This window comes from Alosa alosa, chromosome 21 (genome assembly GCF_017589495.1).
Source record: "Alosa alosa isolate M-15738 ecotype Scorff River chromosome 21, AALO_Geno_1.1, whole genome shotgun sequence".
In the NCBI taxonomy this organism is placed as follows: Eukaryota; Metazoa; Chordata; class Actinopteri; order Clupeiformes; family Clupeidae; genus Alosa; species Alosa alosa.
In genome coordinates, this window is record NC_063209.1 from 25,097,816 (window position 1) to 25,117,609 (window position 19,794).

The window sequence follows — 19,794 nt, forward strand, 5'->3', positions numbered from 1 at the left end:
CCCAGACAGAGAAAAGTGTGTGTCTGTCTGTGTGTGTGTGTGTGTGTGTGTGTGTGGGGGATGAGAAGACACCATTTTGCTGTCGTAATCCCCGCTAACGTGCTGGATCTTTGCTGCTCGATTGCAGTTCCTTTTTTTCCCCGTCAATGGCTCAAAGCTCTCAGATCAGTTATTTAATTTATCATCTGAGGCAATGGAGTTTGGCTTTGCGGACTGCTTTTCTGCTTTCATATCAACACTTGAAGGGAAAATGCCTTCTCTCAACCACACATTTCAAACCACTTCACTACTCATCCTCTATTGTAGCACACTTTTCCGTCACGTGCTATTGAAACATCCTGAAACAGTATTTTTCCTCCCCTTTACTGTAATCATGTGAAAGACAGGTTGTGTTAGAGACCGATGTGGTGAGTCTCAGCACAGTGAAGGAAGCCTTTAGAACTGTTTGCCAGTTTAAGGAAAAAACTCCTCTGACAGAGAAGTGATATTGCCATGAGAATTAGTTGTTCCCGAAAAAAAAAAAAAAAAAAAATCCCCACAAAGCCGACTATGTCTTGTTTGACCCACGTGGAGATTAGCCGAGTTCTCCGGGGAATAGACAGTCATTTGATTGCCTCAGGACAAGATTGAAGTCAGACGAGGTTCTGAAAGGATAAGGAAATGATCAAATAGAGTTGATTTCTCCGACAGACTAGGGAGGTGGGATGTATCAATCTCACTGAGGTTCCCACACAAGCTCAGTGGTTTCGGGGGGACGCACGAGCCAGATCCCTCTCTACAGGTAACTCCAGTGTCTGTGATCAGACGTTAAGCGTTCCGTCTGGTCCGTGATGAGAGAATGTCAGGTCTTTACCCTCTCACTTTGCATCTTACCCTTGAATTCTTCACCTCGTGTGTCTACGCCTCCAATTTCAACAAACTAGATGAATTATTTCAACATGAAATCTCCTCCTGTAATGTGCTCTAGATATTCAGAGGGGAAAAGATCCCAGTGATGGCCAGTAGATGTTGTATTAATCAAGCCAGCCCTGCAGTATCCTACGCCCTCCGGCCCTCTGGCAGACCCCGCTACTGGTCACCGTGACGGCAATGGCCTCGTGCCGACCGCGGGCGTCTTTCTGGCACGGACGCCAGCACGTGCTGGCCCTTAATGAGGGATGAAGTGGGGGAGAGACAGGACGCCTCTCCTTCTGGAAGTGAACATCTCCAAGAAGACGAAGGGGAAAAAAAGGTTTCCCTGCTGCGCTGCTTTTACTTGGCTGACCTTTACGTACGAACACAATTAACATTTATGGAAAATGAGGGTCTCACACACTCTCCCTGAACTCACTCTGTCCTCCTGCACCTCAAGTTTTTTTTTTTTTTTATTATTATTTACATTTATTTATTTTTTACAAAAATTGCTACGTTACTGACAAAATGTTTGGCCAGCATCAATGGTAGTAAGAGCCGGTGGTAACTTTATTTTGCTGTCAGGTGAGAAGTCACCGTTTTTATAAAGGACATCAGTTAATTAGTCGGATTAATTAGAATGATGTTGTGAATGTCAAGGCTGGTATGTGTGTATGTGTGAGAGATATTATTAATTAATGGTAGAGCCTTGTCATTTCAGTTATTTTGTTGCTTTATCTTGTTCCTGCCTATGCTGCAAATGATGTTAAAATGATGCAGGTCATTAGCACCCGAAGACCTCTATGAGGCGTTTGTCTTTGTGTGTGTGTATGTGTTTGTTGTTTGGTTTGGAGGCCTTCTCATGATGTTTGGATATTTGCTTAATCTATGGAAACTAAAGGGATGCATCTCTGCGTGTGTGTCTCCTTGCAGAACCTGATCAAGAACCTTCCGGAGCAGAAGGAGTTAAGTGCCCTGGCCGAGCTGAAGGGCGAGTACGAGGAGCTGTGTGAGTCGGAGCAGTTTGGCATCGTGGTGAGTACCACACCCAGACGACACCCTCCTCCACCCACCTCCCGGCTCACCCTGGGGACCGGCAGCTGTCAGCACAGCAGAGGAGGGAAAGCCATTTCAATTGAGTATTGATTTTGCTCTCCCTCTTTCTCCATCTCTTTCTCTCACTCCCTCTCTCTCTCACTCACTCTGGCTGGCTCTGTTTTTCTGTCTCTCTATTGCTGTCCTCCTTATACTCTCTCTGCTCAAGTCTCTCTATCTCGGCCATGCACACTGACAGTCACTAGCCCCCCTCACACACACACACACACACACACACAGAGACACAGTCACAGACACAGACACAGACGATGCTTCTTCTATCATCTCGCCCCTTGCTCGCTTTTTTCTCCCAGCCACCTTGCCTCCATCACACTTGCGCGCAACGTTTCAAAGACACATTTCCAAACTCATTTCTCTCCCTCGCCTCTCACTCACCCATTCTTTTCTGACACCACCAGCAACCCCCCCTCCTCATCTCTCCTTCTGCCCCCCCCTCTCTCTCTCTCTCTCTCTCTCTTTCTCTCTCTCTCTCTCTCTCTCTCTCTCTCTCTCTCTCTCAGCCCTCCTCCTGTGCCGCCACTGTGCACATGTGTAGGTTTCTGCTTCACGTTTGGAGCGGGGGCGAAGGCAGGCAGGTAGGGGGCCCAGGAAATTAAGGATAGAGTCATTAAGAGTGAAAAGAGGCAGAAAGAAGACAGCCCCCAGGCCCTGTGCAGCTTCAGCACTATTCAATATATAAAGAGACGCAGTAATGTATAATTAAAAGGCCCGAGAATATAAAGGGCATTTTTTATGACAAGTCAAATCAAGTAGCCACGTTGTGAGTGACAGGAGACGTGATGTTGATGAATAATGAAGAGGGGAGGGAGGTGTGTGTGTGTGTGTGTGTGGGGGGGTACGAGGGGGGCATATTAGGAGTTCAGGTTTTGGAAGCAGCAGGCAGCAGGTTTGCTCTTTACTCATGCATACATATGTGCACACGTATGTGATGTCGAGCACCGAGGACCCATTTTATTTTATTTTATTTTTTTTATTCTCTTCTCTTCATTGTTTTTGACAGGTTCATGTCAGGTCATATTTTGGTATGCTCTGCTTGTTATGAGTGTGAATGCTGGACTCTGCTTGTGGTGATGCAATTTGAATGCATACTGTAGCTCTGTGGACTGTGGAGACTCACTCTGCCTTGGTGGGAGAACTCCTGCTGCACACTATATTTAGCATCTAGTTTGCATGCTGAATTCCAAATTGTATTCCCCCCCCATTATTTATTTTTTGTATTCCTCTCACACAAACTCTCAGGCTATTTAGATTTTTTTTTTTTTTTTTATAATTCCTATTAAATGTCAGCTCCAACAATCTGCGTGGGCAGCACGTAGTTAAGTAGATAAAAATATGTAGCGGCTCCGGGGTGACGTCTGTTCTTCTCTTATCTGACTGACTAATTGTTGTCATCTGTGTTTCATACTCATTTAGACAACGACTTTGAGGAGGAGTGTTGCATCCCCTGTGTTCTAGCAAAGTTCTTACTTGCATTTTTTTCTGTGTTTTGAGAGCACAGTAAGTCAGAGGGTACGAGTTTCACCGGCGAGGCACCTCATCAACAGCAGCACATACGGCTCCTCAGGGAAATAAGTCACTCTCACTTCCTCCTCCCTCTAGAGCTGTCACCAAGTCGCCCTCTTGTATTGTGATTTCTTCTCATAATGCACAGAAAAATCAAATCAAGAGTGAGCAGGAACACTTCGAGTTTGATAGACAACTTGCTCATAAACATGAATAAATCTCAGACGTAATGGAACATCATGACTGGGTCCCTGGGCTGCCTTGGAGCACCGGATTATGCAGTGAATTCTGCCGAGAACTCGGGGTTGCAGCGACATACCCCCTTGCCGCCCTCTGCAAACACTGTGACGCACTCACACACACACACACACTCCCAAACATGTTTATGCCTACAAGATTTTGTGTGCAAAACCAACAAGCATCAACACATACAGTACATGTACACACTTTGCTCAGTTTTCCACTATGTTTCTTTCTTTCTTTATGTCTTTCTTTCTTTTCTCCTTTCTTTCTTTTGTACTTTCTTTCTTTCATTATCACATACACCCCCCCCCCCCCCCACCACCACCACACACACACACACACGACGCTACAGACGCTTTTACTTTAAAATGCCATTCCCTTTTTTCAAGCCCCACAGGCCTGGAATAAAAAGAATTGATTTTTCTCTGTGTACTTTGCACAAACCTGTCACATGCTCAATGACTTCTCATCAAAGCTGCGGGTTGAAACAAAGGCTGAAACAGTGGGCAGGTTAACCGTCCATCTCAAGTATTTGCTTCTCCTGAGTATCCCTGTTCTCACCTCGTTTCACCCCACATTTGGCAAAGTTTACCTGTTCCCTCCTGGTGGACAACACTAGCGTGAATCGAGACAGCACAGGAATATATTACTTTTTTTTTAAAGTAACTTTTTTTTACTTTTTCTTTTGCTTTAGCACTGACTTATGCACTTTTAGAATGGTTGGTTCCCCTTAGTCTCTCTCTGAAGGGTCATGAGTATTGTCGTAGCAATTTCAAACGCGGTAAATCAAAAAGATACATGTGAATTTCTTTCTTTTCATAATTTATTTTGAATTTGTTTTTGGCAGATGAGCTCGGTGAAGCTGCTCCGCTCGCGCCTCAACGGCATTCTGTTCAAGCTGACCTTCGAGGAGCAGCTGAACAACATCCGGCCAGACATCATGAACGTGACGTTTGCGTGCGAGGAGGTGAAGAAGAGCGACAGCTTCAGCAAGCTCCTGGAGCTGGTGCTGCTGGTGGGCAACTACATGAACACAGGCTCCCGCAATGCGCAGACCTTTGGCTTCAACATCGCTTTCCTGTGCAAGGTATGGGGGACAGCCCGCTGATGCCATAGACTCACTGGTCCTTGGGATCTTGACCGACACATACGACCACACAGACAAGTTAAAACTCACTAAGTAGCAAAGACCCATCTAGATTTATTTTTTACTCATCTACTTTATTTAGATTTGCTGGTTTATTTTTGTGTTTAATTGTCTACACCCTGGCACTGGTGTGGTTCAAAAATAACTCTGTTTTTTGCACTAACTAGATTAATACAGGTGCGTAACATGCTTACATGTACCTGTCAAGTCTCACGTTCGGTGAGTAAATGACACTAATTCACCCTCTCAATAGCATAGAATGTTAATTAATCCAACAGACTGCCAGATTCACACTGCGTGGCCTCCTACATCAGTGTAGCAGTGATACAAGTGATCGATGCTTCATCATTCAGTGGGTACGCACCTGCGCCACTGAACAACTTTTTATCTCTATGAGGTCTTCGTGGACCTTTTTATGAAATGCCACTGTTGTCACTGATGAGTGATAGATAGATAGATAGATAGATAGATAGATAGATACATACATACATACTTACTTGCTCACTCACACACACACACACACACACACACACACACACACACACACACACACACACACACACACACACACACACACTCACACTCACACTCACACTCAACCAACCAACCAACCAAGGGGAAATGCAAGGTCTCAGTAGCATACATACATCACACACAACAAGCACTTACAGCAGAAAAAGTAATATACATATAAAAAACTCCACTGTACAATAGAGACAGTACAAGATAAACATGATACTAAATATACTATATAAACTAAATTAACTAAATCAAATGTAGTGTCAACACAACTAATGTCACTGTTACTCAAACTGTACGCCTACCAGTCATTTAGAGGTTGTTATTGAACTGGGTAGGTGGTAAGTCGATGTAGGGTGGTATTGGAGCAACTAAAGCACATGTTTACTTTCTGGAAAGAAATAAAGAAAGCAAATGTCTAGGAGCCATTCACACAGAGCTAGTGCGCAACTGGTCCATTTTCTTGTTGTTTTTGTCTTGTCGTTCTGGTTGGGAAATATTTGGCTCCAGGAAACGTGCAGATGAACCTGCCATGAAAGGTAAGCGTTCCAGTTGCCAAGCTCTTCGGCAAGAGAAAGAAAGGGAGAGGGAGAGAGAGAGAGGGAGAGAGAGAGAGGGAGAGAGTTCTGCACAGTGTTTCTTGGTTAGATTTTTGCAATGGCTGTCGCAGTCTGACGCATCCCACCTGCCATATGAAAACAGATGTCCTAGCCTCAGGCTCTGAAGTTGGAGGATGTTTGGTTGAGACTGTTTTTATTTTTTTTTTGTTCTTGGCTGCTGCTGTTATTTGAAAGAGAGGAAAGGAAGTGGGGTGTGTGGGTGATAGAGGATTTGGGTTAGTTAAAATTCTTTGGTGTGGTCCTGAAGCATGGTTTTAATGTGAAAAGTAATTTTTAAGTTCATTTTTGAGTTAATTCCTTCTATTTACATTCAACTTTGTTTCTGCTTTGGCAGTGCTCATTGCTGAACACATGGTAGCTTGTTCAATCTCTCTCTCTCTCTCTCTCTCTCTCTCTCTCTCTCTCTCTCTCTCTCTCTCTCTCTCTCTCTCTCTCTCTCTCTCTCATGCTTTACAGATTCAAGCTCGTTCTCTCATCATGATGTCTACAAACCATAGTGATAATTTTATACCACATGTGCATGCATGTTTGTGTGTGTGTGCATGCTTGTCTGTCTGTCTATTGTGAGGCAAAGAGAAAGTTAGTGGAGGGCTCCACTGTGGCCCACACCAAGGTCAAGCCATCCCCCCGACTCTGCCCTTGCCTAAGTGGGAGAGCTTTAGAGTGGGGGACAAGGTTCCAGTGGGGCTTGTGTGTGTGATTCAGGCCGTGATTCAGACCGAGCTTTTTAGTCGGAGCAGCCTTCGTTTCCCATTCATGTCCAGCTCTCCAGCCTCCCAGACACACACACACACACACACACACACACACACACACATACATACATGCATGCACGCACACACAGACAAAGAGACACACACTCACACACACACACACACACACACAGACACAGAGACACACACACACATACATGCACAGACAGACAAACACACACACACACATACATGCACAGACAGACACACACACACACAAGGCCTCAGGTGCCAGTGTTCATGGACATTGCTCCAGCAGAAGCTCCCTGTCTCCTCTCCATCCCATTCCGCCATAACTAACCTGGTTAAACAACCCAGCGCAGAGCAGAGCAAATATCTACAGTGGGGATCATGTGGCTCCCGATGACGAGGACATTAAACCGTCTCAGAGCGAAGGGCCTGAGCACCACATGATGCTCTATTAACGTTTTCCATGTGACGTATTCTAGGTTCTATAGCTTTGTTTACATCCAGTTGGTATCTAGTTGGGACAAGTTGAACCCATTGAACATCGTTGTCTGCAGCTGCCTCTCAGTAGGCTACATCTCTGTATTTCAGCAATGTCAACATTTCAGGCATCAATAAAGGTGATGATGAAACGTTATCCCATTGTTCAATATTTGATAGCCTGTCACAGGAACGTTGTTTCGCTAAAATCGCCCTGATTTGGTGCATTGATCCGTATCGATAACGTTATGGGAGAACCTAATGGTAGCCTAATGGTAGCCTAACTTTTTTTCTCTGTTCAAAACTCGGTTTACACGAAGACAATAGCCTTTCTTAGAAGCTGTGAAATTTGACCAGAAAGGAACATGTCTTCCTTCTGAAAGCTGACACAAAATCAAACAATATTTGATCATTTAACTTCAACTGAACAGCGACAGGTCTTGGTAGGCAGTAGACTCAGCAGACGTTAAAACGGTAGCCTACTGTTATAGCCAGAGTCAGTCAGCATCATGTAACATTAATGGCGTTAGTCATGAATCCTGTAACATATTATATCATATAACAGCGATGGCTTATTCAAGACGATCTGCATGGATATATAACCACCCAGAAAAACTCAGAATGTGAGTGATAAAGTTCATTAATTGTATGAAACTTTTTATTAGTTATCCATTGCAGCATCGCCTATATTAGGCTGTTATGCTAGCTCAGCCTTTAAATATGTTGTTATTTTGGTCATGTGGACTTGATTAAACGGATAAAGATAATTAATCTGCTTATTTCTTACATGACTGAAGCAGTAGCCTAGGTTCAACAGTGGTGTTTGAGGTTGCTGTGTTACGTTGTTGTGTGTGATCGCTAAACAATTAGGATCAAATCAGTTTATTTTGACATACGGGAGTTAGCCTGACCTGTAACGTTAGCCTATAGCACATAAGCCTATTCTGTTTTCATTTATTAGCATTTGTTGTGATTATATAATCAAATGACACTCACGATAACTTGAAATAGAAGGACAGGAGATAGGTGATTGATGTCCACAAGCACGAATTTCACGAGACAAATTAGAACAAACTGTTCCGGTAAAAATAATCTTGCCATGTTTAAAATGCTGCACTTTTTCCCTTCATAGCCTATCTCTGGCAATTCATTTTTGGATGACTGTAGATAGTAGTATTTTAGCCCTCGTCTTACGTGCAGTAGGCTACACCATTAGGCTATCTTGAGAATAAAAGACTTCACAGCTGCTAATGATCATCCTCCACAACCACAAGGATAGGTAGGCTAAACGGTCGTTCGTTGCCTTTTTGCTTCTTATTGTAAAACCAACTGTTAGGGCCTACACAAGTGGTCGGCATCCCGGTCAATATTTGATATTAAAATTTCAATTTTGAAGCTATTTGTAACTATGTGTAGCCTATGCAACCGACTGTTGTAGGCTTGCCTACCACTCTCTGCAGTGCCTTGCCTACCATTCTTGCCTACCACTCTAGTTGTAAACAAACGGTCACATGACATTATGACGTAGGTGCAAAACCTTAATAGACCCTTTCAAGAGAGTTCCATTATCAGCATCATAGTTGGCCCCACAAGGCTTCCGTTTTAACATTCCATATGTTATCTTAATGCAGAGGAAGTAGATTGGGAACCAAATAGAATGTTCAAGCATTGTTTTTGTTTTTATTGTTGAAAGGGTCTATAATGCTGTGCAGTGATTCATTGAATCAGAGATGTGGAGATGTGGCTGCATTGACAAGGAGGTGGTGTGGTGTGGTGGGTTGGAGGCGGGTGGTGTTGTTCAGGCCATTGGGGGGCTGATTGGGCTTGTTACTGACGGACAGACGGAGAAGCTCAAATTCTCGCCCTGGTCAATCAGCCTAATGGAACTCTAAATAGCGACTCAATGCTACCTAATGAGCTCATCAGGGGAGTCGGACGCCAACCCCCACCCCATCTCCCAGGGACCTAGACGCAGTGGGAGCACATGCCAGGCTCCCCCAGGGCGGCTAATCCTGGTCATTTCTGCCTTTTATTACGAGACGGCTTTGGCTTTAACCGTTAATGTTACCAAATCATATTGCCTGCTTGTCATGGACGGCTATTGTATTCCCCGCTGTTCACCTCTTATTCACATGCAATGTCTCAAACATGTACAGTCAGACAGCATATGGGTTTCATTTGCCACTTACAAAGTTCCACTTTGAGCTGAGAGACATTCATACTTTTCCAAAGCGCACTGTGATTACAGAGGGTGGGTATAATGATCGACGACGTCTCAGACAGTCAAAGGGAAAAAGAAGTGGGCAGAAAAAAAGTGCTTTGACTCACCGGCCCTTTGTTATTTATAATAGGCTTGCATGTCCTCTAAACGCTCATTGAGACTGGCCTTGCTGGCCTTGCACATCCTGCTCTCATTCGGCGAAAAGACCACTAGTGTCGAAACATCTGGAGTATCTTTTGAAAATGTTTCACCGACGGCCTTGATAATGCGCTCCACATTTGCCATGCCCTCATTTGCCATTTTACATATGGTGTGCGGACGTTTTTTTTTATTATCGTTATTGCTGTGACTTTTGCTTTGGTCCAGCCCCCTGAGTTCAGATGTCTTGGATGTGTGTGCCTTTTGTAGACTTTTCATTTTGCATATGGCCATTTTTACAAAGGTTACATGCAGTGTCTCTTGACGTGTGACTGTAACTGAAAGAAAATTCTGAGAGAAGGGAAAGACCGAGAACTAGGGAGAGAAAAAAAAACAGATTTCACCTCTCATTGATCAGAGCACTACCAGACTATGCTTCATATAGGCTTCAGGCTTTTTTTTTGTCTTTCTTTTTAAAAAAAATACGAATCTGCAAAAAGTCTGCAGTGTGTGTGGACATCAGCTCCCAGAGACACAAAGGCCATCCAGTCTCTTTTAAGCTTCACTTCACTTTAATCTTCTCCAGGAAAAAGAGGGGGGGTAAAATAAATAAAAAAGTAAACATATATGCTTTCTTCACCAGATCCTTGCCTCCCTGTCACAGACAAGTCAAAAGAAAAGAAGGGAGGAAAAGAAGTAGCAGTTTTGAAGGAGATTTGACATCTTTCAGGTGGACTCAGAGGAATGCACATAAAGATTACAGCAACTTCAAATGAAATCAAACAAAGAGAGAGACAGAGAAAGCAACTAAGCACCATCTGGAGGAGAAAATGACGTGCGAGAAGCTTTTCTGTCAGATATCATGGTCTGTGGTGTGTTTTTTTTTCTTCTCTCTGTTCCCAATGGACTTCTATTGTATATGTTTCTATATGTTCCATTATCTATGAATTGCTGCACAGACACCACATACAATGTCTGAAGTGCTCGGAGCTTTAGAGTGTCGAACAATGTCTTCTCAAGACTGTCTTCTACTGAGTGCTTACCCATTCATACAGTATTAGCTATTTGCAGTATAATGGAACCTTGCAGAGTTGCAGTAGCTACAGGTGGTTAACACTAACAGTAAAGTGAACTCATCAAGGTTCTTAAATTGCGAAACATCATGGTTGATAAAAAAGCAACCAGTTTTATATTTCTTTGCCCACTTGAGCATGAGCAAAGAACTTAGACATTCTCTAGTGGGGTATTCAGTCAAGTGTTTGTGCTAGATGTGCTTTCACTTCTATTGAGATGTCTGTAAACGTTATTAATGGTATGTTTATTTCTATATCTCGGCTTTATTTTTCTGCCTTTAAATCTCCGGCCATCATACACTGAGGTTTTGCCGGTGTGTTTTTCAAGCTCATGGACAAGTCCAACCCTTACCTCTCTCTCCCTGGGACGACCTCTGCCAGAGGTGTAGCCCGAGGCTCTTTGGTTTTCAGTTGTCATTCCCTCAACACACACACAAGCACACACACACACACACATACAGAATACACACACACAAACACGCGCGCGCGCACACACACACACACACACACACACACACACTCTCTCTCTCTCTCTCTCTCTCTCTCTCTCTCTCTCTCTCTCTCTCTCTCTCTCTCTCAATTCAATTCAATTCAATTCAATTCAAATGGTGCTTTATTGGCATGACAAATATGACACTTGTATTGCCAAAGCAATTGTTACATAAAAGTACAGTATCAGGATCTAAGCAATTATACAGGTACAAGGGATAGGGGTACATGGACAAAGTGTAAATATATATATATTTTTTTTTTTTTTTTGTCTGTGTCTGAGTACAACATATTGAGTTCAAGTTCTGAGTGACTCAACATAGGCAACAAACTTACAGACATACAATTCATCAGGGCACAAATCTAAAGTGGACTGAGTAGAAACTTCAAGTATGGTACAGTATATACAACATGAGGGGACTGTGTTGAGTTAGTGTATGTGGCTGTGAGAGAGGGGTGCCTGTGTGTGTGTGTGTGTGTGTGTATGTGTGTGTCACATGTACAAGCATACAAAAATCACTCAGTGTCTCTCAGCTGGTGACAGGCAAGGACATATTGGGCAGCAGTAATACAGCTGTCTGTGTCTTCTCCCAATAGGTATAGTATTTTATTCGGGTTTGGTAGGTCATAGAAATTAGGGATTTTTTCTTTCATTTTTGGGAAGTATTTAGTGCGAATTGATTCAAATTTTGGGCATTCAGTTAAAAAGTGTAATTCAGTTTCAACAACATCATCTCTGCACTGCTGGCATAGACGCTCGTCTTTTGGAAGCCATGTCTTTTTGCGTCTTCCTGTTTCTATGGCTAAACGGTGTTCACTGAGTCTGTATTTCGTTAGTGTGCATCTCAAATTTGTCTCTTTTATTTTTGTTAGGTAATGTGCAAGTGTATATTTCCTGTTTAGGGTCAGATAGCATTGCATTTTGCTTTGGGATTGTGTTTTAGATTGCCAATATTCGTCATAAATGTCTTTTAGGTTTTGGGGGGTTTGGTTAATCCAAACATTTTGTGTGGATGTGGCCTGGTATTTGGCCTTTAAAGTGTTGGATGTCTCTGGAGGAGGGTGACTGAAGACCAGGTTGGTAGGGGAGTTATCTTTGCTCAACTCTTGGTGTTTCAGGGCTTTATAGTGGAATGAGTTTGGGTCACTCAGACTTACATGTTTGATGAACTTGTTTGCCCTTTTCTGAATTTTTATCAGGAGATGGTATTGGCCTAGTTCTGCCCTACATGTGTTATTAGTTGTGTGCCGGTGGACTTTTAGAATGGCTTTACAAAATTCAGTATGCAGGATCTCAACTGGGTGTTTTTCCCATCTCTCTCTCTCTCTCTCTCTCTCTCTCTCTCTCTCTCTCTCTCTCTCTCTCTCTCTCTCTCTCTCTCTCTCTGGGCCAGATGTACGTACATTTGCGAACGTAGCGTTATCAGCGCCATGGACACACCGCGGATTGCGAATGTGGTCAGACCCAAGTTTCCGTCGTATTTATCAATCGTTCAAACCTTAGTGTAAACTGCGCCTTTCTCTGCCCTTCTCCGCCCATAAACGCTATTTACGAACGTCCACAACTGAATGGCAGCACCTACAAGCGCAGTTGAATGAAGTTAACTGATGACAACATTAAAAAGAATCAAACGTTTAGCGATCATGAAATAATAGCATACATGATAAGATGTCAACAAGCAGGGAGATAATGAAGATCAGTAGTTCTACTCAAACTACTTGTGCACGTAGGCTATGGAAGATTGGTCAAATCTAGCAAGTAGGAAAGTTTAAGTGAATGACGGAAAAGTGAAAGTAAGACATCACGAAAAGGCCAACAAAAGTTAAGGTTGCTTTTGGTAGTACAAATACTTTCACCACAAAACTGGTGTTCTAAATAGCGATTCTGTTGTCTTTGAAAGGTTCTCTTATTGGACGCATTGAACTGCAATGTGGATTAACACCTGCTTTTACAAGGCGGAAGTATTTAGGGGCAGAATAGATGTGCTTTCAGGAGCAGTCTTTGTACATACCAAGGAATACATAACTAGGCTTTTACTCTTCCTCTCCCATCTTTTTACGCTAAACTCCCACTTTCCCCTGGATCCTCCCATGAATGCATATGCATGACATGACAATCGCAATGTGCCACTTTCAGCTCCCGTGACAGGCAGTTTGCGCTGTTACATCATTGCGGCCTGTTTGTACATACCTCGCAATGATTTTACACGCACATTGCGAAACAAATACGCCTGAAATGGGCGCAAAAGCGTTAGTACATCTCTCTCTCTCTCTCTCTCTTTCTCTCTCTCTCACACACACACACACACACACACACACACACTCGCTCTCTCTCACACACACTCGCTCTCTCACACACACACACTCTCTCACACACACTTACTCAAAGGCAACATGGCGACACCTGAGCTTCTGTAAACGGTGTGCCAGCTCGCCTAGGCATCACTGAGGCATGGCGGCCCTTTTGGCAGCGGCGGCTCTGTTTGCCATCCTGCACACGGTCTCCATTTCCGCTCCCTCAGGCGTGACTCCGCCTCCCGCCCCTGGCCCGAGTTCTCCCCAAACGATATCGGCAATAAGGCCTGTGCCGATCGTGCGGCGGAGAACAGGGCCGTCCACTGGCAGAAAGTTTAATTGAGCAATCAGAGATGACAATCCTTTAGTTGACGAGAGACTTGTTCCCTCCTGCCGCTGCTTATTTCTTTTTATTAGCTAATTGTTCTCTTACAGTTATGTGTCTCCCTCCGTCTCCGTGGAACCCACTTATTATGCCGGGGTAGAACTCTATCAATGCAAAGTGTGGATGGGATGAATATGTTCGAGCACCAGAACGGGTGTCTTTTTCCCCCTTCCTCCCCCTCCCTTAATGTGATTTCTAAGCTGTTGCAGGAATCATAAATTGAATAAAATCCCAGCAGATGTACATACATTAACTCTGGCAGCACAATGGAGTCCTGGCTTTGGCAGGAGAATGTGATAAAATTCACACAAACTCACGATTCTCACGACTCGGTGGAAAGAGAGTGAGAGTGAGGGGAAACAAGAGCCATCGGAGGAGAGGGATCCTTGCTCAACGCCACTGATTCTGCCAACATGCGCCGCACTCTCTAGTGGAAGGGACACCAAATGTAGCACGGCGCTGGTAACAGGCTCTGTATATATCAGATCAGAGCCAAGAAAAAATAAGCGTAGGTGTTGACAACGGGTTCTGTTTATTGACGTCTTGCCTGCTAATCAACATTTTTCTGCATGAGCCCTCGCAAACTTCAGACATCATTGACTGAGCTGTGACATGATTAAGAATCCATCATGCACCACACACACACACACCCACACACACACACACACACACGCAGGAAGTGTAAATATTTCTGGGAGGCAGACTCTGCTCATGTCAGACGTGCGAGATGCAGAGTGTGATGTGAGAGGAAGTGGAGGCCCTGGCGGAGCCTGTAGGCAGTGTGGGCTCGCCGAATAGAGTAAAATTAGGGGAACATCATAACTTAAGGCAAATTAGATCATTCAATTCATGTAACAAGATTACTGGAGGAGCTGACAAAACTGATGTGGATTGCACCCGAGAAACGTGCGGCTGTAATTTGATCCAGACTTTATCGGTGGCGAGGGACAGAAGACGGGGGGGAAGACAGAGTGATTGAAAGAGAGAGAGAGAGAGAGAGAGAGAGAAAGAGAGAGAGAGGGAGGTGAATAGGAAGTGGTGGAGAGAGGTTGCAAAGGTCAGGGGTGAGATGTGAGTTAGGCACAGGCACTAGGAAGGTGGAGGAGATCAGACACAACACAGACAGACATTAATATCAAGTAGGTGGCTTGCTTTTTATTTAGCATTTTCATTATTTTATGTCTTATTATTTGCTTTTTATCTCTCCATCTTCCCATCCTTCTATCCTTCTTTCCATCCTTCATTCATCCATTTTTCGTAATCATTCTTGTTTAATGCATTCAGTGTTCTTTAACTCTCTTTCTCTCTTTCTTTCTTTCTTTTTTCTTTCTTTCTTTCTTTCTTTCTTTCTGCTCTGAACAATTGCTGCAGTCATGTTTAGGTCCATTATGTCAGTGCTCTCCATCTCAGTGTGCTAATCAGCTTGCAGTCCTGTCAGATAGACCTAATGACTGCCTAATCACCTGAAACCACAGGGTCACAACTTTTTCTACACTCAATACTGTAAATGTCAAGTCATGCCATTCTCTCTCTCTCTCCCCCCCCTCTCTCTCTCTCTCTCTCTCTCTCCTCTCTCTCTCTCTCTCTCTCTCCTCTCCCTCTCTCTCCCTCCTCTTTCTCTCTCTGTTAAAGTCCACATCTGCATTAGTAGTAACTGTCTAAGAATAAAAGTGAGAGATACGTTTAATGAATCTTTAACATTGTGTATGTATATTTTTTATCTGGTTTCTCCACTACAGCTGTTGTTAATGACACTGGCTGATTAGTGCTAGCATTGGTTGGATGTTTTAACAGATGTGTACAGCTGTATGCAGATATACAGATGTATTGCTAGTCATCTTTGATGTGTGTGTGTGCGTGTGTGTGTCTGGTTTTCTGTGTGTGTGTGTTTGGTGCAGTGTTTGAACAGTATGCTCTGTTTGATCAGGAAGGGATCATGAAACTGAATTGTTCTACCTCAATCTGCTGCTTGTGAATTATGCAGGGATGAGAAGCAGGGTCCAATGTTGATGCATGAATGTTATGTTCTCTGATGCCTTGATTAATAGATTCTTGGCTTGTGCACATACACACACACACACACACACACACACACACACACACACACCACACCACACCACACCACACACACACACACACACACACACACACACACACACACACACACACATTTACATTTTCCGTTGCATAATGTTTGTGTGCATGATGCAGATGGGATCGGCTCTGCACAGTTTTGGTTTTGTGTGTGGTAATGACAGTTTGGGTGTAACAATAAACAAATTGAAATTTGAAATGCATGAAATTAAATTGTGATTACCAAATGTGAGCAGATGATTTATCCTCATCTAATGAAAGTGTGTGAGCTGAAGCAGTGCGTGTGTGTGTGTGTGTGTGTGTGTGTCTGTGTGTCTGTGTCTGTGTGTGTGTGTGTGTGTGTGCGCGCACAACAAGCCAAGAATCTATTAATCAAGGCGCGTGTGTGTGTGTGTGTGTGTGTGTGTGTGTGTGTGTGTGTGTGTGTGTGTGTGTGTGTGTGTGTGAGAGTGTGTGTGTGTGTGTACGGGATAGAGGGAGATGTAAAGGCAGAGAGTGAGTAGGCTGCATACAGTAGGTTGCATGTGTGTATATGTGTTTGTGTGTGTTGGTGAGAGAGAGAATGAGTGAAAAGTGATATGTGTGTGTGTGTGCGTGTGTGTGTACGTGTGTGTGTGTGTGTGTGTGTGAGCAGGGCGGGTGCTGACTGCAGGGCGTATGGTGGGAATGTAGTGGGAATGGGCACACAGAGGTGGGTTGTGCTAATTAGCTCTGCCAGCATGTGGCTCCAACAGCAGCACGGCACTCACAGTGGGGAATGAATATGGAACACGTTTCAGACGCACTGGAGTGGAGACGCTGGCAGCCCGGCTCACAGTCCCCTGGCTGGCTCTCTCTCTCTCTCTCTCTCTCTCTCTCTCTCTCTCTCTCTCTTCTCTCTCTCTCTCTCTCTCTCTCTCTCTCTCTCTCTCTCTCTTTCTTTCTTTCTTTCTTTCTTTCTTTCTTTCTTTCTTTCTTTCTCTCTCCCAATGACTCTCTTGTCTTTTTCATAATGCTGTTTACATGAGAGCGCTCATATTCCATCCTTTCATTCACCAAAGAGGCACCTTACCGGGATTTAGCGAGCAGGTCCGCCTTTGTTTCAGTGCAGCATTTTCTAATTTATTTGTTTTATTTGTTGTTGTTGTTGTCTTTTAAGCTGCGCAGACAGACACAGATGTGGTGCTGTGAGGGTGTCGTGTGCTTTCCCCCTCGGCTCCCGGTCACCTCTCGTGTGTCAGTGGCTGGCTGTCAGGGCGATTGATTAATTAAGAGATGTCCGCCTCACCGCTTAATTTGTCCGCGCTGAAGGGAAGACAGGCGGACGCCATGGCCTCCCAAGAGGAGTGCGATCAGCCCCTGATTCTGAGGCCGCCACAACTGGGCTTAGTCCCATTGGCCAGATCTCATTGCCTTTCATCCTCTACGTCCACCTGTTCCCGACCATGCTATCCCACCAGGGTTTCCACCATACTGCCTCTGCATTGCCTCCAAGAGTTGATGGCGGGAAGCCGCAGCTGCCATGTTATCTTGAGCTTGGCGTTGTGTTAAACTGCTGTTCCCGCTCTAAATTGTACGGGACGTATTCAGAGGCACATGGTGACGTGAGATTTTGTACACTGGTGCTAATTGAGCATATTACGCACAAATGGCGGTGTGGTTCACATGAGGGTAATTTTATGGACTGTGAGAGATGATTCTCCTTCCATGTTGCATGCGAGGTGCAATTACATGGGACCAGAGTGACTGACTGTCGCCAGCATTGTGTGAGGAAGAACATGAGGAGGAGGAGGATGAAGATGAGGGTGATGAAGATTAGGGTGATGGAGGTGTTATATGATGATTGTGTTGTGTAGAGCGTAATGCCATCTTTATTGGTTTTTAGAGTCAAGGCAATAACATTGCTTATTGAATTGTGTGAACAGCACTGGGGGTCCAGCCAAATTCATATTTGCATGGTACTACAGCTTTTCTTTTTTTTCCCTGTGGATTAATGAGTTACTGACAGTCCACAGATATTAATATAGATGTTAAGAACATCTCTAGTACATGCTAATAAGTTAATAATGACCACTGCTGTAATAAGGCTTAGTAAGCTTCCGGAATCAGTCTGTTTCGAGAGGTACATGATGAGCTACAAACTGCAATTTAATTATTGCCCTGGTAATAGCTCACCACTAGGTTCTCACCAAACTCGGTAGGAAATCACCGCTGAGGGAACTGCCATTGGTAAAATGTGTGTGTGTGTGTTGCTTCAGAAGTCCATGTAGGACTTTTATAGGGATGTGTTTAGGGATTATTTTGATAAAACAAATGAGTCCTGATGCAGCATTTTGATTCTAGTTTACTTTATAACTTCCAGCTATGCTATTGTAAAACAGTCATTTCAGTTTAAGAACATTAAGAGGATCACTTGAGAAATGATTCAACTTGCAAAAGTTGCACTGATTTTGTAGTGTAGAGTACACTCACAACTTAATTTACATCTTTTTTCCTTTGCTAAAGCAAGTTTAGACTTTATATTGGCTTTATAACATTGTAATGAATAATCAATATAATGCAGCTTTATAATGAAATCCAATGAAATGAATGAAATCCAATGAATGATGAACTTTAAGGCATATAATCTCTCTGGCTGCACCATCTACCAAATATTGTAGTACCCACATCTCAAAGACTAGCAGACGAAGCCTGGCAAGTGTTTTTTAGAATTCCTCGTTACCAACAGGGTCCTTATTAGTTTGGCTTTTGAAGGTACTGTGTTTTATCTCAATGCCCATACTGTGGCATTCATGACCGCATTCACATGGAGTCTTCTGCAGTATGATTCAGAAAAATGGATTCCTATGGGAGCGGATGGACAATGGCTGATGTGAAGAGCCACAGTTAAGATGCCAAGTTTGAAAATCCTCTCCTCTTATCTGTCAGTCAAGAGTGGCCGTGATCAATCAGGAAAATAAAGCAGAAATGTTGCTTTAAAAGGAAGTAAGGGGATCTGTTGTCTCCATAAAGAAGAAACCATTTTGTATGGGAGTGAAAGGGGGGTAGGGGATGAAAGCTTTTTGTTGTGGTGGTGGTGTTTGAGCATCAGTATTGATTTCAGACAACCAGCAATTCTGATGATGGGGTCACTCCCGAAAGAAAATCATCTGATAGTTATGGTTTCATTATTGTTGTTAGCTCCTTGCGCCCACATGGCAGAGCGTTGTAAGGCGTCTCCCTTGACTTTGTCATTTCGGCAGCTGCAGCTGAGACATCTCCTCTCTGTATGCCATCCTTTGTAGCCCATTTCTGCGGGAGAAATTGGAAGTGATTTATATAAAAGATGCTGGAACACAGCACCATCTAAAATGAAAATACTCTGCGTGAGCCCCAGATAATAATTCACCAATTATTTCCCCTGAGTGTTTGTTAGAGTCTCCCCCCCACCCCCCCACCCCCCCACACACATTCGGACAATCAGGACCGGGAAGTGCGCAACTGGCCCGTCTGATAAATACCGCGGAACAGGTTGTAAAGCAATCAGTGAATTATGCTCCCTTAATGGATTAATCAATCCGGGGCCTTTCTAGTCTGGGTTCACAGCAATTCATCCTACCTGGGAACAATTGCGTTATAATCTCGCCGAGGCTCTCTCTCTTTTTTTTTTTTTTTTTTTCTGAGGATAAAGGCCTCAGCAGGCTAAAAGCCGTATTGATCTCCGAGACCCCTTTTGAACAGGTAATTATGTGTCACGATGTGCTTGGATTAATATATAGCCTTTGTTTGCATATCGGGATGATGGATGATTGGCTGGGCCGTGCATATCTTTGCGAGTAATCCTAGCCAACTTGAGCGGGCCAGCACACACACATGCATGCTCATGGTAAAGGAGGTGGCTGG

At 43.8% G+C, this 19,794-nt stretch overlaps 1 protein-coding gene across 1 annotated transcript in view; it reads left to right on the forward strand.

Annotated features, from left to right (window-relative positions):
- Window positions 1-19,794, forward strand: part of diaph2 (diaphanous-related formin 2) — a 417,030-nt gene that overhangs the window by 263,020 nt on the left and 134,216 nt on the right. The window contains exons 22-23 of the mRNA XM_048230740.1: window positions 1,825-1,926; window positions 4,601-4,840. Of these exons, the coding sequence (XP_048086697.1) occupies window positions 1,825-1,926; window positions 4,601-4,840 (342 nt within the window). The remainder of the gene's footprint in view (window positions 1-1,824; window positions 1,927-4,600; window positions 4,841-19,794) is intronic.